The following is a 24,635-nucleotide window of genomic DNA, read 5'->3' as shown; positions in this document are numbered from 1 at the left end:
TGCAGTGTGGCAGGCTGGCAGGATAGTCCTGCAACACTGTAATGAGGGTATGTCTACCCTTCGTCTCTCTAGCTTCCGCTGTGTTATAAGCAACCAGGATGCATAATAATGTCCAGTTCCCACAGTCCTACTAGGGTGTTGCAGAGTCACCTTCAGCATCTCATTTGGGGCTTGGCTTGGCTTCCCTGTTTCACAGAACTGAAGGTGCAGAAGGGACCTTAGATGATCACCTGCACAACTCTTGTACCCCAAAGAGGTGACATTTCTTGAATCTAGTCTGAAAGAGTACAGAGATTCCCCATCTCCTCCAAGCAATCCATTTCTGTGCTATGCTATCTTTACTGTCAGAAAATATAGGAAATGTTCAAATGAACCTTTTCTGCTATAATTTAAGCCCATTACTTCTAACAGTATTGTACCAGTAATATAAAGAGTGAGTAATGCCATATTAGCAGCCTTTTACATATTTGAAGAGCTTGTGCCCTTGAAGCTTTTTCATCTTAAGGATGAAGTGGTGTTCAGCTTGTGGACAACTTCTTCCAGGTCTGTGACAGCTAATGAAGGGAAGTGAACCTCTGCACTGCAGGCATAGATTCATTATGCATGAGTCTACACCTCTACTGGAAAAATATCAGTGGTCTGCTAACTCAAACAGGTGGAAAACTACATAAGCAGTTGTTGCATGCTTTTCTCATAGGCTGATTATGTTTACTTTGAGCATTCCCTTTATTGTCCTTTGAGCTCTCTCCAGCTCCTTGCTATCTCTCTTCAAATGTGGTGCCCAAACCCGGACAGAGTCAGAATTAATCATGATCCTGACAAATTGGAGGTATAATCTGAAAAAATCTTAGATTCACTAGGGATGAATGCCTACACATAATCTATGGCTTCTATAAATCTACAAATAATCTACTTAAATAGGATGGAGAACAAGTGACTTGATAGCAGTTCTGCAGAATAGGGTTTGGGAGTTACAGCAAAGCATAAGTTACCACGAGTCAACAATGTCATGCAGTGGCAATATTAGCAAATATCACAGTGATTTGAATATATGGAAGTACCCTCTACAAATTTTAGTCTGTAAGATGCATGAGGCAATTCCTTCTGCTTTGTTCAGCAGTGAGAAGACCTTAGCTAAAACAGTGTCCACTTTCTGGAGACTAATGCAAAAAAGCGCTTTCAACACTTCAGCTGACAGATTTTTCCCTGTGTTGAGCAGAAGAAAAACACTTTTCTGTGTCTGCCTCTCATTAGTAATGTACTTAGAATAACTTCTTGTTACTTCTTGTTTTGTGCTGTGACCTTTCTGATTTTATCCCTACATGTTTGTGCTTGTGTGCTTGACCTTAGCATGCTGGTCTTCTTGCCTGTGGCTACATTCAATAAAGACCTAATGATTTAGCAATGTTGGTCTCTAGCTGTACTTCCAGCCTGTTCTCCAAAATAGGACAGTTTGCCTTTGTACCCTTAGTATTTTTTTAAGGAAACACTCCGTCTTTTAAACTCCTTTATCCAGCCTCCTGGGAGACCTCACTTACCAGTTCTCTCAATTAAGCAAAGTCTGAAATACAATTCCTCCCTTCTAACCCAAGAATAGCTAATACTGTCTTGAAACCCTCTTCCTTACCTCTCTGTCATTGCAATCTGTTCTAGCATTGCAGAACCTGTGTTTGCCTTCCAGTTTCCAGAGATGGACGTCCTCCTAGGAAAACAAACCAAAAACATAACCCAAACATGAAAATACACTCCTGCCCCGTCCTCCCTCATGCTGTAGTCCTCATTCTTGACTCAGTGCTTGTACAGGAAGGGATGAAGCGAGGTTCTTCCTCACAGAAGCCTTTCAAAATCCTGCCTCAACAACACTCCATACAAGATATGTTGTTCAGACTCATGAAAAACTGAATGAGGAATTAGACAGGGAAACCTCCAAGGAATCTTGAGCACACATCACGCTTTGTGAGTACTTTCTTTCTTTATACATCAGGCCCAGGAGGGCTGAAGTGTCTGGAGAAGATCTCTGGGATAAGGACCCTTGTGTTCTGTAATGGGTAGCATCCTCTGTCCATGGAAGAGCAACTCTCCAGGCAAACATCTGCCTGAGCAGCTTCACAAATGTCACCTCTGACATTCTGTGTCTCCCTAACTTTGATTTCAATTGTACTGGTGTCATAGAATATATGATTATATCCTCTTTTCACTGACTTTTCATTGACCTGTCCGTGGCTCACTGTGTCTGGACTTGGAGAATTTATAATTGCAAAATTGTTGGAGTCTCGTTAGCTGCAACTGATGGTTAATTTCCAAAAAGGGTACTGTTGCTGGCAAATCCTGGGTTTTACCATCATCCATCAAGGGGTGAAAATTTTCCTCTTCTTGACCTTAGGCACAAGGCGGACCTTGGACAGCTTGCTGTGACAACATTGTGCAGATAACCCTGGCATAGTGTACAAGCTAAGGCAAGTCAGCAAGCTGACTGGTAGGATACATCCAGGGATCATCTCCACGTTGAAGGAGATTTAGGTAGAGATTTAGGAGGGGAGTATGAGGTGAGATCCAGCACTTCAGCATGTGCTTGTGGGAACCCTCCTTGCCAGTTCTCTCACCTTTTCAACATTATGTGGAAAAGAGACTTTGAACTGGCAAAACTATGTGGAGCAGTGGTAATACTGATGTCCTGTTAGACTGTAAACCTGGGTCATTATAGCTGACTACCTAAGGTTCCCCTTTACTCTGCTGAGGGACAGCCTGATGTCCTTTTTCCATTTATCTTCTAAAGTGTTATGTATAGTTGCTGTGAAATGTAAATGGTCTTTGTAGCCCATATTTAAAGGAGTGGGAGGGCGACCAAATGAACATGATTTCTGTGTTGAGTAATTGTATTTCTGTATAGTTGACTCTTGTCCCTTGTTCCCTTCGCCCAACATCCATCTTCCTGCCCTACTTTCTAAGCAAAAGAATGGATTCTTCCTCAAGCTTTGACTGCTATGAGCCATTTGATAGCCTGTAAGGTCAGTGTTCAACCCTCAGCCTCTCTTTTTCTTTTGACATGGGATTCTTATGATTATGTTTTTCAGTTCTGCAATGGGAAGAACCACTCTTTATTAACATTTAAGTTCAGAAAATTGCCCTGCAGTGGCAGATGGCATCCAGAATCCCATTAGTACTGATGAGAACTCCTGGAGTCTGACTAGTGACAAGATGATTGGATATCAGTGTTTAGCAAATGTACCTGGCATACCAAATGTATGCAGCTGTGTCATTCCTAAGAAAACCAAACCACAGCTGTACAGTTTTACAAGGAAATTTGGAATGTGGGGAGGCTCCCAAAATAAGAACTCTGCTTTGGTCGTTGGGCTGATTGGTTTGACTTGTTTATGCCTACCCATCTCCAGCCAATATTGGGCATAAGATATAAAATATTTCTCTCAGCTGTATCCCTAACTGTTTTTAAATGGAAAAGCTTCATTTGAAGCCCTCTGGACCAGTTACCAAATTCCTACACCACAGCCTCTGTCAGGATCACTCCCTTCCAAGCATGTCTGAGCAGTTCAGTTGTCAAGTGTGCCATCAGATTATTTTTCTTTTTTCTTTGCCTTTTTGAATTCAACCTGAGGTGCAAAAGGAGACTGAAGAAAAAAATCTTTCCCTAAGGATTTTCTGCCTCAAACCCCATTTCTCTCAGGGACTCAAAGTCAAAGTGCTTCCAATCATCCTAAACATCAGAGGGCCACATCAGTGTACAGTCAGTATCTTAAAGGAAAGGACCCCAGAGTTTTAGGGATCAGTAGATCAAACAGATTTGTGACCAAGACACTTTCAGCATTGCTTAGGATAAGTGGATAAACTAGCAGATAACGGGCTGTTGGTGTCTTATACTCACCATCTCCCAGCTGGGCCATTTCAGTCTAAAAGTAGCTGTAGTATACACACAGTTGAAGTTGTAGCCCCTGCAGAGCATATTGAACTGCATTTGAGGTGACAAAATCAGAAGTCACACTCATGAAACTAGAAAGGGAATGATATTACCCTCTTACTGGCAAGGAATATCCCACCCCTGAAAGTCAGCAAGTGCTGGCTTCATTCAAAGTGAACAACATTTCACAAGTCTTAACTGGAAATGATCCCTCTGTTTGCCTCCAGTTGGAGCGAGGGTGGAAGTATAATTTCTGCCTCAATTTCCCCTGCCACATGAGCAGTATTCATGTTTTCTCTTCACCAGTATTACAATGTCAGTCATACACATTTGGTGGAATTTTAGGCATGTATCACATGCTGCTTATCTACTGTTTTGAGACTGGCCTGAGGCATGGGCTAAGTAGGTGTTTGTTAGTAGTGTAAATTTGGAGTCACTGCACTGAAGTCAATGGGAAACTGAACTCAAGCCTTGGGTCATGGGCTGGAAGGAAGTGCACTGAACATCTGGGGCTGGGAGGAATGCATGAGTCACCCTGCAGCATCCTCCCTCTGGCAGATGCTTGGTGCAAAGTAAACATATTCTGGAGTATTTCGGTACACAGTCTTTTCTCAGAAGGAAGGGGGCTTTTAAAGTCTATATGTGTGGGTGAAGGTAAAAAATACTGGGTAGATTCCATGGCTCACAGATCAAAGCAATTCACTTAGTATGACGCTAATGCAGATGCTGTAATTGCCTTAAAGGCTGAGATTTGCTAGCATGACTAATGATTTTGAGTCTTCTATTTGAGACACCAGTGAGAGCTCTGATATTTTGGGTGCTTTTACCTCTGTCCTTAGTAGACATAGTAGGGACTTATTTATACCATAGAAATAACCTATTCTGTGTGATGCTGGGACAGAAGGGACAGCCCATGACGGGACAGACTATACCGCTCTCCCAAGCTCACGTCCATAAACGGATCTCTCAATATAAATCAACCTTCTGGGTTAGGAAGTCACTGGGTGAATTTTGCTCCTTGCTTTCTTTGCTAATAAGTTTCACTTCTCATTAAGGTGTTTCCCATTCATGGCTGTTTTCATGTGAAAACATTTTTCATTTAGCAAACAATTGTTTGCGCAGCTATAGTCCCAAGTGGGATTAGCTCTTAGTGTGACTGCTTTTTTTCCTCAATCATCTGGTATTATTTCTGATCCCTGTCTGGATGAGTGCATGGTGAGTGTGAATAATAAACGGGGAGAGGATATGGTCAGGCTAACTGGGCCTTTGTTTCACTTAGAGGCAGTCTGGGAGCAGGCTCTGGAGCCAAGGCTGGCTAGGTTGGCAGGAATAGGGAATTTTAATTGATATTTTAAACCTTCCTTCCTTTGGCCAATTTGAGCCAGACTCCCTGAGATGTTAATGTAATATTAGGCAACTGTGCTATTGTTGACCTGATCAGATTTAAAACAAATTTTCTCTCACTGAGTTCACATGAAGTAGCCAAGTGTCCCACAAGTCCTTCCCATGAAGAATGTGACTCAGTCATCATCTAGTTTACTTAAACATCTCTGTGCTAGTAATCCAACTGGGAATTTTAGGCAGCTATAGCTGAAAAATATGTGATAGTGTACACTTGATTGTCTTAGTTAACTAAGTTTTGCCAGAACTATGGCCTGGGGGTTTGTAAGCATGGACCCAAAACTCACACTGTTGTGGGTGTTAGGTAACATATAAAATCTATCTGGTGACCTGAAGAATGTACTGCTGGAGCTGTCTACTTGTCCAGAATTTTGTGGCTGGATAAGGAGCTTCTGGAGAAGCTGTGCTATTTGGATTTTCTCATCTACTGGTTTGCAGTAAGAAGAAACAGGTTTCTTACTGACTCATGTGGTTACATGAGAGAGATTAAAGATTAATGGAGCTTGATGACTACTGAAGTTCAGCTGAATGCTTTTTAATGTTTTTAACCATACCAGTGTTGAGGGTTGCATTCATGTCACCTCCCTCACTACACCACGGGGCAGGCAGGAGCTTTGGGGCACCCATAGAAATGTCTCTATTTCTCCTTTCTGTCCTTTGTATGCTTGAAGGAGCACACAAGAAAAATGCCCACGGAAACCCTGCAAGCTGGCCAGGCTGAGGCCGTTCGTACCCAGTGCCATGTGCTCCTCATGCTCTTGTGTGATTGCGGTGCTGTGACCTCCAGCTGGGGAAGAGGATGGGGTGTTGCTACAGGTTGGACACTGCAGGACTCCATGAGTTGCAGCTGGCTCAATCTTTTTTATTGTTTCCCCCAGGTGAGAAGGGGGTGGGTTCAGTTCTCACTAGAGAGTACTGGGAGCTGGAGGATTTTGCTGGGAAAGATGAGCCCTTTGACAACAGGAGGGAGGGGTGATAGGTGATGGCAGAGCACAGTTGTTATAGTGGGAACTAACTGAATGCTCAGAAACAGGCAGAGAGAGATTTACCTTCCAGAACCAATGAGCTGATGGTGAGTAATGGAGAAGATGATCGGTGGATGAGGGACCTGGGTTCAGAGGTGGGAGGAGAACAGCAGGGCTATTCTTCAAGGAAATTAATTCAGCTTCCTACTCCTGCCCAGAGCAGACACCGACTGAATCACATCCACAGCACTGTCTCCCCCCGGGTCTCACTCCAGCATAGCCACACACTCACATGTAAGCCTTGTAGTTGCTGCCAATTTTCTGGATGCGGATGTCGTACTTGGAGTCAATGAACGGCTCGGTGGTGGCGTAGGTTTTTGCCATGGCTACTATGCTGGCCATGTCCCGGAAGTCATGCTGGTTCTCAACTTTGACCTTGATTGCCAAAATCCAGTGAAAAAGTGACAAGAGCAAAAAGAAGAGCAATACTTTGTGAGCAGAAGTCATCTCCGCACCTGAATAGCACAATGTCAGTTAAAAACCACACAGATGGAGCTGAGGACAGAGCAGGGATTGTGTGATTTAAAGAGAGAATTTCCCCAGACCAACCCAGCCCAGAGCAAATCAACCCCTTTCTCCTTCCTCATGCATAATCCCTGGCAAACCTGGCACCAGGGAGACAGCTAGACCTTTGCCCAGATGGCTCTTGCTAATGCTCTTTACTTTTATGATGCTTCAGAAAAATATTTGATCTCTTAAGGGTCATTACTGCATTTAAACATTGGAACTGCTACTTCCCATGTTGGAATGGATGAAAACAGAGTAATTTTGGTGGTCAGGAAATGGAAACCAATGCCAGGAAATCAACAAGAAAGCTGGTTGTCTGCCACCTCTAGGCTTCAGTTCCGCCCCCCCACCCCGACTTTTTTGAGGAGCAGTGGAGGTCTCCTGGCTGGAAGCAAGCTCTGAAAGAAAAGGATGTGTCTGGGGAAGCCTGTGATTTTTGGGGAGATTTATGTGAGCATGATGCCACGGATGCACGTGTGGGACATCTGGTTGGGCATTAGACTTGAGTCACACTTGGAAATGAGCAGACATTGGCCTATAAGCTAGAGATTTTCTGAGAAGCTGGCTTTTCACAGATTTGTATTCAGTTATGAGAAATGCTCTGTATCTTATCTAAAAACAAAACAAAAAAAAAAAGTAAGAAAGAAGGACCAAAACAGTGGAAGGTCTAATGATACGATCAAATCTCTGCAAAAGCTCATTGGTTTGGGAGAGGAAACTGAACAAGCAGGTAGCAAGAACATAGTGGACAACTTCACCTCATTCATACTATCAACACCAGCCTTTAGTCTATTGGCAAAAACCTGCTTGGTGCATCAGAGAAACCCGTGCAATTCTTGTTCCTTAGAGCAGGACAGATGCAGGAAGGGTGGGTTAATTGGCAGAAAAAAGACCAACATTGTGTGAAAAGGGTTAGCAAGTGAGTGACTTTCTTTACATATTACCTACATTTTGTACTTCGGTAACACTTCGAGACCACAATTGGGGATTGCAACCCCGCTTTGCTAAGCATCTACTTGCTCGTGACAACTGGTCAGTGTCTGCCCCAGAAGAGTTTCCCAGTTGCGTCAGTGTGTGTAAGTTAAGAGAGGGTGATGCTAGACTGTGTGGAGCCAGCTGAAGGAAACATGCGCAATGGTATTTGGTGTTTCTTCGCAAAGAACAAACAAGTGGCTTTACATATCTGCCTTCAACCATGAGAGGGCAGGAGCCATCTTCACTAGAGAACAGAGGACAAGCTTGTTTCTAACCTGTTTTGTTCTGTTTAGACGGTTTTCTGTAAGTGCCAGCCGTAACAGAAGCCAAAGATAAAGCCACATCCTGGTGCAGAAAAGCTCTTGAGAACTGGACAGGTTGTGGAGAAGGTGAAAAGTGCAACTAGTTTGACCCATGACCATTTCTAGATGCCTGTATAAGAAGAAAAAAGGCCTGGTCTTTGCTTCTCCTTTTGCTGAACACCAAATACCCCTAGTCCTTGTCCCTTTTGCTGTGGTGAGGGCTGTGCTCTCGCTATTCAGGGACCGCTAAGAAAGGAGCAGAGGAAGATGACAGTTGTCTGTGGGGTGGGAGGGTAGGAAAAAAAACGAAATAGCTAACAATGGGGAAATGTAAAGGCAACCATCGCACATCATCAAGGAAGAGCAGCCTTGCTCTAAGCTGTGTTGTTCCCCTCTATGTCTGAGCGGGGCTGCGCACTGTGCCGGCTGCTCTTGACATGGCAGGGCAGGGTGAGGCAGTAGAAAAGCCCCAGAGGTGTCAGGGGAGCAGGAGAGGGGAGCACCTCACATGGGGGGAGCCCCCAGCCTGGGCACGGCTCGCAAAATACCAGGGGGAACAATGCAGGCTGTATTGCGGCTGGGTATTTTTGTAGCACAGATAAGAGCGGTGCTGGGCTGAATGACATCAAGTGAGAGAGTCCCACCCAGATGAGATGATCGTAGGAGGGACTACATGGGCAGGCGACCCATGGCGTTGCAACATATTCTCCCAGACCCTTTTGGAAATGGGAAAGACAAACCCCATTATATAATGACCTACTCGGAACAAGGACTTTTGTGGGATCTGAAACAAAGTGCTGCACTTGTGCAACAGATGTCTTTTGGCCCCAAATGGAACATTTGTCCCAGAGTCAGAGGAAGGGATGCTGCTTCCCTCTCCAGATTGGAATTAGACTGTGTGGTTATTGCTAGAAAGGAGCTGTATACTCATCTCATTAAATGGGATTTTTCCTCAAAAATACAGCATGCTACGGAAAGGAAGGGTCTATTTCTTCCTCCTTTCCATCACCCCCTCCATATGGGGAGAGAGGGAAAGCACTTGAAAGTGTTTTCTCCAATGGGCCTGAGGATTTTTGGCGGGGTAAATAGTTAAAGAGTGGGAGGACTCACCGAGCACACAAAGTAAGACATGAAAAACAAAGAAGATGACTTCCACAGTGCTACACCACTGCACCGTCCTCTGGAAACAGCTCTGCCATCTTCCCTGGTCCATGCCAGAGCCCTTTCCATGCACTTTTCAGAGAAAGAACCTCACAGAGGTCCCCTTTTAGAGATCACAGCCTTATTTCCCACCAGGCATCAAAATAATCACCACACCAAAGCTGAAATCTGAGCCACCGTTTGTTAATTGTTAGAGCCAGCCAAATCTGACAAAATAACAGCCATGTCCTGGGTTAACGCTGGTTTAGTCCAGCGTATGGTTATTACTTCATAAACAGGAAGCACTCGAGTTACAGTCAAATTAGATTTATTTTCCTGCCTTATCTATCAAGTCCACCATTTTATTAGCTTTCTACTTTTAAATTTTGTATAATTCATTTCCCCTGCCTTGTAACCCTTTTACATGTCAATAAAATATCCATTCTCTGAACAGAAGAAAAAACCCTAGAGATAACCAAAGCCAGGGTGGACGTAGTGTGATGCCAGAGGGCATTATTTAAGAAGGGGCTATTAAAAATCATTCTAGTGCAAACAGTTACCAATTTACCTAATAAGGGATAAATCTGTCTTCTAAAATGGCAGGTTGGCCAATGCATGAAACTGAGAAAAGAAGTTGGAAAGGCATCAACAGGAAGCCATTTTTTTATCTCTCTCTCTTTTTTTTTTGCACCCTTCTTAGGATAAATGCAATATCCCATTAGCTGTGTAGAAGAGTGCAAACAGCGAGTGCAAACACAGCCCCTGCCCTGGAGGCCTGTTTGCTTAGCTGTGCTGGCTGTTTGAGCAGCAATAGACTCATTCTGGAGCCATCAGCTGCTGTTTGCTATAGCATTTTAGTGACCTGTTGTGAAGAGTTTGGGCCAGTGTGTTGACAAATGCCTTTTCTGAGTAAGAAAGCTCCCTGGGAGAGTCCCTGCTTCCCTTCTGGCTCTCTTCTCTAACTCAGGCACCAGCCATGCCCTAGCACGCTCCCTGTCGCTGCAGTGGAGAGGGGACTCTGGCTGGACCCCTGGAGACATGCTCACACAGATGTGGCCATCCCTTTGCCCAGTGGTGGCATCTCAGAGGCTGATACTGCGTGACCTGCAGCTGGTGAGTTCCCGTCCTCAGCCTGCCCAAGAGGCACTGATCTTGCTGCCCTTGGCTGGAGAGCGGTCCGAGGGACAGAGCAGGAACAAACACTTCTGTCCCATCCCTGCTGTGGACCTTCTTTTGAGGCCTTCCTGCAAGACAGGATTTTGGAGAGTGGGTCCTGGCATTGTTAAAAACCCACGGTGGATATTTCCTGGGCAGTCTGAGCCACCCCTGAGATCTGCATGAACACAGGTTCCAGCAGTGAGGGACCTGGGCAGAAATTTCTGCTTCCTCTGTCTTGTAGTTCCTGAATCTACTGCCCTTTGTATATCCCAGATGTTCCTGGACACCAGGGTCCCAGGGCTACAGCGCTCCTCTCTCACCTTTATCCTAAGTACTGCAAGGTATTGTCTCACAGTCCCCTTTTGCTTTCACTAGTTACGTGGCCACATGAAAAAATACTCAGTCAGCCAAAGTGGCATAATTATAGTAGTTTGCTAGGGTTGCCCTAGCCTTGCCTCTCTGAGTGTCATTCAGAGTTAAATCTGCCTCAAAGGCTAAACCCACACCACTTTGGAGATGGCTTGCAGAAGCAGTTTCTATGCCCAAACTGGGGTTATAGGCAGGTTCAGCTGGAAGGCAAGCACCCAAGGCTGAGCCAGGGCCAGGCTTGGCAAGGTGGTGTTTAACTGAGCCTTGGTAGGCTTGTGAAAATGTCTGAGTGTTTTTCTCTAGAGGGACTGGCATGGCCACACAGAGCTTGTGATTTTTCATCCATCTCGACCAGCACTTCGCCTCTCTGTAGTGACTTTGCCATTTTGAGACAGCAGGTCTTCAGGAATGACTCTGTACAGATGGTTTCCTGAGTCTCTCCTTCCCTCTACCCCAAATTATACTCCCTGTCTCAGAAAATACCTGATCCAACTAACACACATTCAGTTTAGGCCTAACTTTGACTCACCTCAAAATAATAAAGACACAACAGAGTTTGCATTTCCTTATCCTGAAGTTCTCTGGATGTTATGCTGCCTTTAATGCATTAAACCTTGTAATCCCTACTAACTTCCTAATACAGAGCTTTTCTCAGCCCCAGGTCTTGGCATCTTTGGTCCCCGGGTGCCCTGGATCAGTCACTGTTTTCTGCGTCCATCAAAAGGTTCCAAACTGATGTGCAAGAAATGGGGATGCTTTTGCTATTTCCAAGATGGGTGGTACCTCCTCACTTATGAGTCAGTGGGAATGCAGCGATTGGGCTGCTCAGTTGTGAATGTTACATGTCAAGTCATTATTTGTCCTCTATAAAAGAAAATATTTGTTCCTTGACAAACCGAGGCAGCCCTTTCCCCTTCCTTTCCTCTTTAGCCCACTGGATTTTCAAAGCTCTCACTTTTGGAACATTCTATTTCCAGTCTCGAGAGAGACAAGGTGACGAGCTGTCCTTCCTGATAAAAAGCTTGCAGTATTTTTACATTACAGAGTGGCTCTGTTTAGTTTGTGCTATATTTATACCAGGGGAAAAAAAAAGTAGAGAAGTCTTTCCCATCCAGTAAGAGAGAAAATAACTCTGACCACATTATTATGAACAACAAGTTTTTCTTCTACAATGTAATAAATTCATCTGAGCCAGGATTTGTACTGGGGATGTGTTTTCATAATTATGGGGCAGGAGGGGACAGGAGGTGACTCTTAAACTGGCCTAATTAGAGAGGTCTAAAAATAAAGTAAGAGTAGCAAAATATATATGTATTTATTAAACTCATATAAATATATATAAAGCCACATGAACAGATACTGTTTTTCCTCTCTTTGCAGATCTGGCAGTTGTTTCTTTCTCATGATCTGATCAGGAAGAGGTGAAGAGGCTCTTTGAGTGAATTTGCAGTGCTGGGCTCTGTTCCTAGGGCACTTTAGGGTCATGTTAGCACACAAATGGCAGATATTAACACACTCAAAGCTTTATTCTTTGCCATGGGCTCTGGCATTATGAGATCTGGAGTCAGGAAAAAGAGTTATTCCTTTCTCACTCTAGTGCTCACCCTATTCAACAGAGACCCCCAATCACTTCTGGGGTAGGTAGGCTCAAACTGCATAATGCTTAAAAATGCCTTGACCTTTAGGAACTGCTGGGTGAACAATAATTCAGTTCTGCACAGGGAAGGATATTTCCTCTCGGTGTCCATCCATGGTTTCCCTGGAAGAGTCCTTGAGTATTATAGACCTCATCAGCCTGGGCAGCTTAAATACAACATGAGAAAGGTCCTTCTCCTACTCCATTGTAAACCATTGTCTAAGCAGTATTTCTACAGATAATTGTGTTTGTATCAATACTGTGTTGGACCAGCAGCACACAGAGCACTTGTTATGATCTTCCACTGCCAGTGAAATATGAAGTGACTTCAAATTTTGCAAGGGGGATAATGATGGTCATAGGAGGGGCTGAGGGGCATATGTCCTGTTTTTAGACGAGAACATTGTCTGGGGCCCCTTTGCCTCTCTGGGTGAAGGCTATTCCTGGTGTCTCTGTTCAAGTTAACAGAGAGGCTGTTGTTTCTGGATTTCTCAACGAAAATTTCAAAAGATGCCTTTTATTGCAAAATTGTTTTCTTCATCTCCACCTGCACCTTACGTGCACGCGTCACTTGGCAAGAGCATTTCTGTTACTAATGTTATACTGCCACCCCTTTTGGTTCTGACCTTGAATACTAACTGTTCCTCTTCCAAGCTAAAGACAGTCAATAGAGTCTGTTTCTTACAAGTCCTAACATGGTTATTTTTCATTTTAGCTTTGAGGATTCTCTGTTCAACACTCTGATTAAAAAATGTGGTGAGTGAATTTTGTGAAAATGTTGTGAAAACAAAGGATATGTGAAAATGAAAGTCTGACTATTATAACTGTTCTCTTTCTAACCATTATTGCAAAATAATAAACACTCAGCCCTTCTTACAGTGCCAAGCACCTTATGAACACGAATTAGCAGTAAGTATCAGGTAATCATTATAATCCCTCTGGTCTGTAACACAGAGAAACTGAAGAAGAACTGTGAAATGACACAAATCTTCCTGCAAGTCAATGGTGGAGCTCTTTGGGGAAGAGGTCTTTTCTGTGTCCAGAGTTTTTCTGGCTCCTGGCCACTGCCTCAGTACAAATAAAGAATAACAGTGTCTGGACTTCCCATCTTTGCTCATTCTTCTAAGTCTTGGTGCCTCCCATTACATGTGATTTTATCATTAATAACAAGAAAAAATTAAGTACTTCCTTGACAATTTCTGCTGGTAATGAGATTGTAATCTGAATGCCCACATCCTTTGAAGCACCCATTACAGGTACAAATACATGTCTCGCTATCTTGGCATCGTTTGTTGCAGTAAGTACTATTTTTAATACTCACATGTGTACTTTGGCTGATAGGTTGGTTATTTTATCCTTTGTTTCTTCATTCACTGCTTTTATACAAAATGTGAACCAATGCAGGTGCTTTATTAACATTTGCTTTCTTACAGTCATCTAAACCAAAAGCAAACCTCTCTCTTTTCATATTACGTATCTTTTACAGCTAAAGACCTGTTATTTCCTGCTATCATCTCTACTTCTGAAGACCAATGCAAAGAAATCCTTTAGTTCTCTGTAATCTCCTTATCATCACTGGTTATTGCTTTTACATTATGATGGTTAAAACCACCATTATGTCTCCTGGAAACTTGCCTTTCCTGAATTACTTAATTGGAGGTTTGATTTTTTTACCTGTAGGTGTTACTTTTCTAGTATACCCTTAGTTCTGCTTATCTGTATTTCGTTTGGCATTTTCTGTGGTTTCTTTCTGTCAGTTCCACTTGGGCTTGAACCCTATTGTCTTAAAACCAACATGAAACAAAGTCCTGTTACTTGTCTTTTAAACCAACCGACTTGTTCTTTATTTTATTTTCACTTTCTCTCTTCTCTTTTTGCTCTATGCAATGAAATGCAGTGGGACTTCAAGAAGACTAATTTAATCAGTTTCAACTTTCCTTCAGGCTGCTTGTGGCTGGAGAAGGGCCCAGACTAAAACCATAAGGTCAACAACCCTTCCTTCCTGTACCTTCCCCATCTACTGAACAGAGCAGTGTTGAAACTCTGTGCCCAAATCCACATCCAGACTTTGCTAGTAGTCCCTAATTTAATAATGGACTAAAGTAAACTTGGCCTCAGACCAATTCTTTCTTCTAAGATGTTGGCTGTCAGCCTATCTTCATCTGGAACGACTTCCTACGTACCCCCCCTTGTACCACTGCGTACAATTGTGCCTGGAGTTTGAATAGAAACTCTCTTCCCCTATAACTTGTGACAGCAAAAGTCAACATCATTAAAGAATAAAATGGGATGGGAAGTGAAAGGTGGAAGAAGATCTGGTGTCTGGTGCAGAAGACAATAGTTAAATATTCTGCTGAGAGTTTTGTCTGCAAACACTGTTAAGATTGGGGTACTTTTCTCTGATTCTGCCCTCATTTCTGTAGCCACTGAGGGTCCTTTGTGCACAAGAGAGACACGTGAAGCCCCTACATTACAGGTAAAATTGCAGAGCAGTCAGAGAGACCCAGGATTGCAGGGTCTCAAGGAACTTGAAACCTTTCCTCAGGGAGAGGTTTCTTCCTCCTGGTTTGTCCTGGTTGGATTTTGCTAATGAAATCCTTCCTAGGGACATGTTCAGTGGCTCGCTCTACAAGCAGCTCTAGGCTGTCCACATGTACTCTAATTCCACGACACCTCTGCCTGTTTAATGTACACAGCACCAATATTTTAACAAACATTTCCTGCTTATTTAAATGTTTGTTCTTTGATGCTGAAAGCCAACTCCACCGCTGGCCCAGGGATCTCAGCCCACTTCCTCTCCAGCAGCTACCATCCAGAGAGGGGAACATTGCAACCAAAGCAAGAAAGATTATGAGAGCTTCCATGTGCAATCCAGGAAGCCAGAAAGGGCTTCTGTTTCCAGAGTGCAAGCAAACAAGCTGTACCAAGTTTAAGTTTGGTGTACCTATATAAAATTTTCAGGCAAAGTGTGAGGCCGGGAGAAGGTCTGTCTGCTCTAGGGAAGCACTGTGACAGGGATATCAGTTACGAAGTTCATGTACCACCTGTTTGGATTCAGAGGCGATACATCAGAATTACCTACTTCAGAACAAACCAGGTTTTAGACAGATAGGGGATGCTTTTTTAAAAGGTATATGCAAGAAAGAGGAGGCTAAACTGCAGCAAGAATGTGCTGGCGATGCCTCACTGAAAGGGGAGCCCAGTCACCCCAAGAAACGGGGGCTGCTAATTCACTGGGGGAATAAATATCCCAGAGAGCCTGGGAAAAACAAACAGGTCCTTCTTGGGAGTGAACTGTTTTTCAGGATTCCTTGGCAGGCAACCAGCCACTCTGCTTTGTAAGGTCTCGTTCTTCCTCGCAAGGAGGAAAAAAATAACTGAAGGGCTCCCGTTTTATTGAATAAGGTCATCATAATGCACTCAAAAAGACCAGTGCCACTGTTCCTCATTGTGAGAGCTATGGGGTGTAGCTGCACATTACAGGTGCTTGAATAAATAACATTACCACTTTTAGGAGAGGAGAAAATATATAAAAGACGAGTCTAATGACTTCAGCCTAGCCAGCTTTTCCCCCACTCTTCACAACCCCCCCTTTCCACATCCCAGACAGCCTCCAACCCAATACGGCTGCCTGTCTCCAAGTGCATGACAGTGGAAAAAGGCCTTTTCTCCCACAGGAACAGCCAGTGCATCCCAGATAGGCTGTGGGGAGGTTTAACCCCTTCGCTGGCTGGCCACATGCTGTGTACGATCACAGGAATGCTGTGCACGATCACAGGAATGCTGTGCCACATATGTATCTGTTTCCTGAGCTAGATGTATTTTTTCTTTTCCTTACCTTCCCCATTCCAGCATGAGCATGTCCCAGCTTGACCACTACAGGGAAATTCGAAGTTGTGAGCTGAAAGACAAAAGAAGGAGCTCCTCATTAGTTATTTCTTTCCAGCCATTGTATTTGAAATAGTTTATGTTTATTTAGTAGCTTTTATCCCCTTCCTGGATGCTGATGGGAGGATAAAAATGTCAAATAAAGATTGTCCAGGTGGTAGGACAATAAGCAAATAGCTCTTCACTGGGACCCATATGATTGGAAATGGAGGCCAGACAGAATTCCTCAGATCTGAGCCACTTTTGCTGCTTGATAGCAGTAACCTCTAAAACCTTCTTATTTCTTCCCTTTGCTTTTCCCACCCTGTATGTATGGATGCGTGTACACTCATATGCATGTAAAAAAAGCTGCACCTGCTAGCTTGAGTAAGTGAACACTTTCAGATGCTGAAAACATCTGAACTGTGAGAAAGACAAGGGTTGTTTGCTTTTTTCCACACAGACTGCTTTGGCCTTTAAAGTGAGTGTGAGCAGTCCTTCAGCAGCTCCCATTCCCCTCCCCTCAGCAGTGCTGGGGGCAAGGAGAGAAGGAACAGAGGACAACCCTTGGGTACAACTCACGAAGTCCAACTATTCATAAAGCCTCTTCCTCTTTTCTCTGACTTCAGGGGTGGGTATAGGGAATAAAAGAAAACAAAGAAAGGTTGGAATCAGCAATAAAAATAGAAAATATTATGTCATGTCTTCTCCCTGGCTTGTGTGGTGTTTACATTGGGCAGGGTCCTGCCATCCGAACCATGCAAGTGCATCCTAGTGCATATGTGGGATTTTACTGGGAGAACTGCAAGTATCCTCTCTGCCTTCTATTCCCCAGTTTCATGCTCATGCAAGGATTCACTTGGAACGATTGGCTGAGAGCTGGGTGGCTGGATGGGTAGGAAGTGCACGTGCCAGGAGTAGCCAGGGTATATACACCACACCTCCCCTACATACCAGTTGGTCCATTTCTACGCCTCTGCTTGACATCCCTGGTATCTTCATCTTGTCCTGTGCTCCCGATTCTTGTGATCTAAATGCTATCCCTTCAGTATATAACCTGTTATTTTTTATTGCATATTTCATTTCTTTAATGGGAATTCTTTCAAAAGACACTTTTGTCTTTACCTAAATGCCTGAAGTGATGAGCTCTATTCATTATGCAGCTCTATTCATTAACCTGGAGATCTGGCAATCAGAGGGAGTTGAATTTTGACAGATAAATGGCTCTCCTATTTACTTAAGTTTGAGAACAGATAAACAAATTGTTCTTGTGCTAATTACCAATTGTCTGTATGGACAGGCAGGCGCTATGCCCTAAAGATAGAATGGTGCTGCAGTCTCCATCTGTGGCAGCTTGCTATAAATAACAAAATTAGTAATGAACACTGATATGTTTTGCTATTCAGCTGCTTATGTAAAGAAATGTCACAGGAGAGTGGAACAGTGAGTGCATCACGTTCTCAAACAACCTGTATCTCTTGTGAGGACCTTATTCAGATAGAAAGCTGAAGGATCCTCTTTGGACCACAGAAGGGCACACAGCTGCAATAAATCACAGTCCTGGCACAGGCAGGGACCAGCACCCGCTGTTTCAGAAGAGGCAAGAGACTGTGATAGGTGGCCATCCTGAAGCCCCATAGTTAAGCATATGTCCAGGCACATGAGTTTGTGCTCTATTTCCTCCTCGCCTCTCTAATCCATTGTAAGAGCCTGAAACTTAATTTTCTGCTGGCATAAATGAATCAAATGGAGGACTGCACCTGAGGCTTACTGAAGATAGGGCTATGGAGGGACCATGCCAGGCCTTTAATGCTGGAAGATGAAAGGCAACCTAGTAGTTAGGGCACCCACCTGCTCATGCTCTGGGAGACCTGGCTCACTTCCCAGCTCTGTCATCCATGCCCCATGCACACTATTTGAGCCAAAGTGCTTGCAAGCCCTGGCCTCTGTTGCCTATTTGTGAGCAGAGGTGGCAGCTGTTCCTACCGCACAGGAAAAGCAAGCTGCATGCTGCGAGCTGGCCTGATAGCCCTGCAAGGGGGCCAAAGAAGTGTATGCGATAGATAATGTTTTATCACCAGCTCAAAGCAGCCAGAGGCAGGAAGCAATGTCTCTGCTGCCCTGTTTGTGTACCCTACCTGTGGTTTTTGCTGAGGGAGCCTGCCTCGAGCATGGGGCCTGGGAGTGGGAAGCATCTGTTTTCCTGTGTGCATGCAAAGAAAGTTTGGAATCCAATAAACAACCCAAGTTTACTGCTAGCCTGGAAGAAATCACCAGCAATGACAACGCTCTGCTCAAACCTTTCCCTTTCTCTTTGCTTCTTGGAAACATGAGCTCAGCTTTCTTGGTATGGCTTGGCCTCATGCTGCGTAGAGGTGACCAGCTGGTGCCAGAGCATGCTGGAGTCACAAGCCCATTGGGCTGGCCGTAGTGCCTGGGGCTTGGGATGAAACACAGATCCAGACCCTGAACGTGCGTCCGTCTTGCTGGGAAAGCTGCAGCTCCAGGGAAACGCTTGCACATGGTTTGCCAGGAGTCAGCTTCTGCCACTGAAACCCCACCAGATTTCCACCTATGTGAACCTGCCTTATGGAAGAACCAATGAGAGAGAGCAGCACATACACTTAGCTGCATTTTATAATGGGTTTGTCTAGTGACAACGAGTGCTCTTAGTCTCTGCTGTAGTTAAGTAGAATCAAAAGCTCTCAACAGTCCATAGGACTAAGGCAACCAGAGTCCACAACCACCCAATAACGGAGCTAGGAAGCCCTTGCTGAAGGGGTGGAAGGGGCTGAACAAGTCAAGGGAGATATTGCCAGCTTCCACCAGAGTCTTGTTGGGACTTGAGTCCCATTTCTGTTGCTAAGAAGGTGGCCAGCCAGCATACTTGACAAGCACCCAGATGGATAGGGAAGCTGAAGGAAGGGACAGTCTATTATACATGCCACTATGAGGCAATTCACACACGTACGTGGTGAGAAGATCTGGGGGTGGCCACAGCTGCCACAAGGGCAGACCCCTGAGATGAGTATTTACACATACTTTGTCACAGATTTTTTGGGAAAGAAGATGCTTATAATCAAAGGATAGCACCAGAGTTTAATAAGAAAAGCATGTTTTTACTGAAATAATTCAAAGAAATATGTCTGTGTCTTTCTATGTGTTTGTTTATGTGTTGTAAAGGCTCTTTTTTCTTGAAAAATGGGGAAGAACACGTCGATGCTTTTAAAATATGCAGGAACTGTTCACATGGCTAGTACAGATGATGTCTGCAGGTTTTGGGATGGGACTGTAGCACTGCAGCTAGCTCAGTGATCAGATGCAGGGTGTTAGTTCATATGCATAACTCAACCCTTTGAATTAAAATCCTGTGAATGTGTTCCCATATGTTGTCACACAAAAGCCTTGAGATGGCAGAGTTTACATATGTGTCTAGAACTTTATGTATGAAGATGCTTGTTTAGAGTAAAGCAGGAGTTTGAATCCTGAATTAGGAACTCAGCAAAGCCATCTTTGGTAGGAGTGAAGGGAGAGTCATGAAGTTATTTCCAACTTACAACACTGGTGGCCCAAAATATATAATTTTAGCCCCTCATTTTAAGGGCTCTGCTCTGAGTGTAGTGCCGCTGCAAAGATCACTTTTCAGTTAATCAGTATTTTGGCACTGGTGTGTAAAAACGAGTGCCGGTATGCATACACTAGCCTCTGTTTAAAAACACATGGCTGTAAACGATAACACTTTCCCCTTTACCCTCTGCCCCTCCTGCCCAACAAATAATGAAGTTTTCAATAATTCTTGTAAATATATGAATATTTTCTGTATTTACTGCTGGTGGAGCAGTAGAACAGAGTTGGATATAAATTGAGCTGCAGGGAGGAATCTTAGATGAAACCCGATCTATTCCATAAATACAGTGCTTTCTACTCTTTTGTTTCACTGAGGCCCTCAAGAGAGATGCTAATCTTAGGTCTGCGATTTTGTGTACTGTCCTGTAGTCCATAAACAATGCAGAATATCTCTTTTGATTTCCTTCTGCCACGTTTAGTTTTGTGCATTAGTTCACATTATCCGTCTCATCTCATATGATGCACTTCCAGTTTCAAGTATTATTCTTTCTTCTGCAAAGAATGAATAGTCCAGGGTGCAATGACATCATGGATAATATTAGGAAGGATTTGGGGAGATAGGAGATGACAATATTAAAACTTTGGTCTCTTGGCACCAGTATTGTATTACCATAGTGTCTATGTCTAGTGTTTTCAGTCAGTCCAGAAGCCCCCATAGCACAAGGTACTGTAATTTTTACTTCACCCTTCCCCCAGAAGTAATACTGTGAATTTTTCAACCTTTTATACTCTAAAACTGTCCTTTCTGTTTATTTAGCTGCCTTTACTTGTATGATGTCAAAGTCTGTTCTGCGTGGGTATCTATCTAATGGATTATGGGAATGTTGTTCATGCACTTGAGAGCTAAATGTTGAAAGTAATGCATGTGGCACTTCCCTGTTGTCAAGTTGGAGGAGCAGTGAAGATATATGATTTCCTGTAAAAGCAAGCAAGCTGATTCAAACCTACAGGAAAGTAATGATGTCATGACACAATGTCATTGTGTTTATGGAACTATCTTAATGAAAATCTGAGCTGAAGATCAGCACTGGTTGCATGCCAGCCTTGCCAGGCATGGCAAAGTCACGGCTGTATAGTGAAATATGGAGGAGAAGCAGTAGTGCTCCCTATTATTCACTTACTCACTCACGAGTCAACATAATCGCCAACTGCATGCAGAATGGCTCACTCAGTGGATTAATACTATGGCCCCATGGAGGGTTGTGGTGGCCAATGACTATGACAGACAAGTCCTTCCCCTCTGCTGTTTACCAGATCAGAAATAGTGTAAGAAACAACAAGCAATGATGGGAGAACATGTTGAACAATAAAAGTTGCCAACATTAACATCTGTGCTCTATTAAAGACATGTGATACAGATTCCTTTAAAACACACATGTGTGTATTCATTACTGTATTATAATTATAGCACAATGAAGAAAAAATCATTAGCTGGGGAAAGAGGGCCTATGCTTCCAAGCCAGCTGAAGTAAATCCTGAGGAGGAGTAGGTATCCTCAAGGGTCTCTGGAAGAAGGAGGAGATTGGGGTTATGATGAGAAAAGTGATGAGATGATAGATACTTGTGACAGGAGGAGTTCAGTAACAGCTGGATCAAGACAGCATTGTACAAGGTAGGACCTGAAGCAGTATGGTGATTGATAGGTGGGATGGCAGCTGGAATACAACAGTGCTCCTTCTAACAAAAGAGAATACAGCATATAATTTTCAGATGGGTTAAGTTTTAGAGAGCTTTACTAAGCTGGGGTGATGAAATGAGTGCTGTGGATGAGGTGGATGATTTAGTCCATGGTAGTTTTAGTAGCCTGTAAGGGAGGCTTGTAAAATCCAATGCAAATAAACTAACACACTTGATGCAAAGCACTGTGAGGACAGAAGCCAAAGTTTTAGCAAGCAAGCAAGTTTTGGAGGTGGCATAAAGAAGAGGCAAGAATGAGGCTGCTGATTACAAGGTTTTGGTGGAGAAAAAACATTCAATAATTTGAAGGGGACCTCACTGCTGCAGGCCTGGATATCTGTGAGAGCAATGGGAGGACCAGACATGAGTGCAAAGCAAAGGATTAGATTTAAGATGCTTTAGATGGATGGACTTTTAATTTCATTTAACATGGAGCTGAGACCTCCAGCTTCAGATAGGAATGAACATAGTAAATAACTAGATGGAGATGCAGCATAAATTAATTTGTGCTACTAACTGAAGTCAGCAGTGCGGTAGGGTGTGAAGATCCTTCAGAGTTGTAAAAAAATTGTCCTTTGATTCTATCATTGCTTTTAAAAAGCACAACACAAAAAAAAAAAAAGAAAATCCAACAGCAACATGACTTAGTCCCCACATCCTTGAGTAAACAAACCACAAACCAATGTTTCAGGGCTCTTAACACTTGCTGCAGTTAGAACTGGACATGGAAGTGAGTGGAAAGGGTTAAGCATGAAACAGAACTTTTTGTCATTAATTCCACCTCTAATGTTACTTAACTTCTTCTTTATTAGAGACAGGATGCTTTTGGGTTCCCAGTGGTCCCCCGCAGCATTTGGAGGATAAGAGTGTGAGCATTTGATATTACTCTCATTCCCTTGGAGCTTCAAGTGTGAGAATTATATGAACATATCCAGACAAGCAGATGCTCAGCAAAGAAAAAAAAAAATAGTATGTGTGTGTATGCGCATGTGTGTGCTTGTATTCACACACATATCTAGCAGTCCTGGTCAATAAATCCCCATTACCACATCTTAAAATATAGGCAAGTTTTTTAAAGGTTGTTACGAGTACATAGAAAAGTTTAATTTCTTAATGTGTGGTGTTCGCTTAGCCAGTATTTTGCACTGTTGCCTTTAGGGAAGCCTCTTGTCTTTCCTTGCTTGCTAGGAGAGTGAATACATTCTCCTGATGTTGAAAAACTGTTTAACTATTTTTTGTGGGATGCAGTGGAAGAGATTAAGAAACTTCAGGTTCCTCTCCCCCCTGACCTGAATTGTGTATGTTTTGCTGTGTTTTTCTCCAATTAGAAAATTCTGTTCCTCATGTAAACACAATGCAGAGATGGTGAACACCGGTTGTTGACAGGGTGGTGAACTCTCTAGGAATTTTCTTTTGATGGGTTACCTTTGGAAAAACTGTAGCGCCTAAGCTGTGGCAGAAGATACAGGAAAGAGACAGAGGGGAAAAAATGCTTTATGAAGTTATGCTGGAGTCTTCAAAGCCATTTCTCTTCCAAGAACCCCTAAGGTTCACAAGACGCTGGCTGACAGAGCTCCCTCTTCACTCAGAAGACTTGACTGTCCCTTTTTTGGGGCAAACTCTGAATTATCACTGATTTCAGAATGAGCAGCATGGGGTTTCTTTGGAGAGAACAAAACTTCCCTGAACTTCACAGTGGAAAACAACCTTCAGCAACAGGCACTGCAGGAGTAATTAGGTCTCACTGATGCCGATCATTCCCCTCTTACTGCTGGTCTCTAACCTCATCAGGCCATCAGGTACAGGTGCTTTCCTGTCTCCAAAGGGCAAAGTGAATACGGTTCTCACCCCAGCTTTTACACAAAGTGAAGCCACGTGCCCTGACGGCAAAGCTTGGGAGAATCACACGTGACTCCAAGGGCCTGGTCATGATTTCACAACCTTCTGTAGCACATTTGAGAGTAGTGCATTCATGCCAGCGTGAAATGAGAGGTGGGCCCTGGGCTTATTAGTACATTAGCTGAGAAATACTCTGCCTGACACAGAAATGGCTCTGTTGTTTTATTGTACGTCTTATGTTGTTGTAACTATGCCAATGACTCTGTGCGGCCTTGGCTGACATTGCCATGTCAGATGCTGGCAGGGAGAGGGCCACAAGAAATGAGCCATGGATTCTGCCTGGTACAGGGAACGGGATTCCATGGTCCACTGGAACATCTGAAATAAATACCCTCTGGGCTCCTGAAAGCGGTTGGGCAATGGATCACTGCCTCCTACCTTCTTGCCATTCTTCAGCACTCAGAGCTACAAAAATAGCAGCACAGGGAACCAGGCAGTCACAGTTGGATGTTTTAAAAAAATCCCTGTTTTACTTTTACACCTTTTAAAAAGAACAGCTAGTAATCTTGATTAACAGTCCAGAGCATAAGGGACTTCAGACATAAAGAAGAACGAGGAGCATGGGAAGTGTCACCCAGCCACTGGCCTCTCAAGCTATGTCTATACTAGTAAATAAAGCAATGTCATAGCGAGGACAAGGGACCTGAGTTGCCTATACCATTGAATTGTTAGACTGATCTTTGGCATGTTCCGGCTCAAGCCAAACAGCATTCCTCCAAACAGTTCCCAAGTACAACATGGAAACCAGCATAAGTCTTCAGCCATGCCCCACAGAATACTTTGGAGGCTAAGAGAGTCTGATAGCATGACTGGGGTTGGACCGTGCCAGAGTTGCCAGAGAATGGACCTGGCACTGTATGGTTTGCTACTGTTAATGTAGCCTCAGTCTGTCTCATACGGTTGAGCAGGAGAGTAATTTTTATCTCACATTATGCCTTATATTTGTATGCTTTCACATTAGTGTTTTATTTTGTCTGTATAGACGAACAGTCCATCACATGCGGCCACATGTCATACCATTCCCATATGATAATTTCCATTGTCTACCTTTTTCAGGCCAAATTCATAGTGGGTGCATTTTTCAGCTACAGCCACTGATATTTACATGACATTTCTCTTGTCCACTGACCTGGAAAGAC

General features: G+C 43.6%; 1 protein-coding gene across 2 annotated transcripts in view; it reads right to left on the bottom strand.

The window, feature by feature from the left end:
* Positions 1-24,635, bottom strand: part of SYN3 (synapsin III) — a 179,818-nt gene that overhangs the window by 16,740 nt on the left and 138,443 nt on the right. For both annotated transcript variants that reach the window (XM_059816858.1, XM_059816860.1), the window contains 3 exons: positions 16,265-16,327; positions 6,572-6,714; positions 1,628-1,702 (listed from right to left, as the gene is read on the bottom strand). In XM_059816858.1, coding sequence (XP_059672841.1) covers positions 1,628-1,702; positions 6,572-6,714; positions 16,265-16,327 — 281 coding nt within the window. The remainder of the gene's footprint in view (positions 1-1,627; positions 1,703-6,571; positions 6,715-16,264; positions 16,328-24,635) is intronic.

The sequence above is a fragment of the Gavia stellata genome, chromosome 4 (assembly GCF_030936135.1).
Source record: "Gavia stellata isolate bGavSte3 chromosome 4, bGavSte3.hap2, whole genome shotgun sequence".
Taxonomy (NCBI): Eukaryota; Metazoa; Chordata; class Aves; order Gaviiformes; family Gaviidae; genus Gavia; species Gavia stellata.
This window is presented reverse-complemented; position numbering and strand designations above follow the sequence as displayed.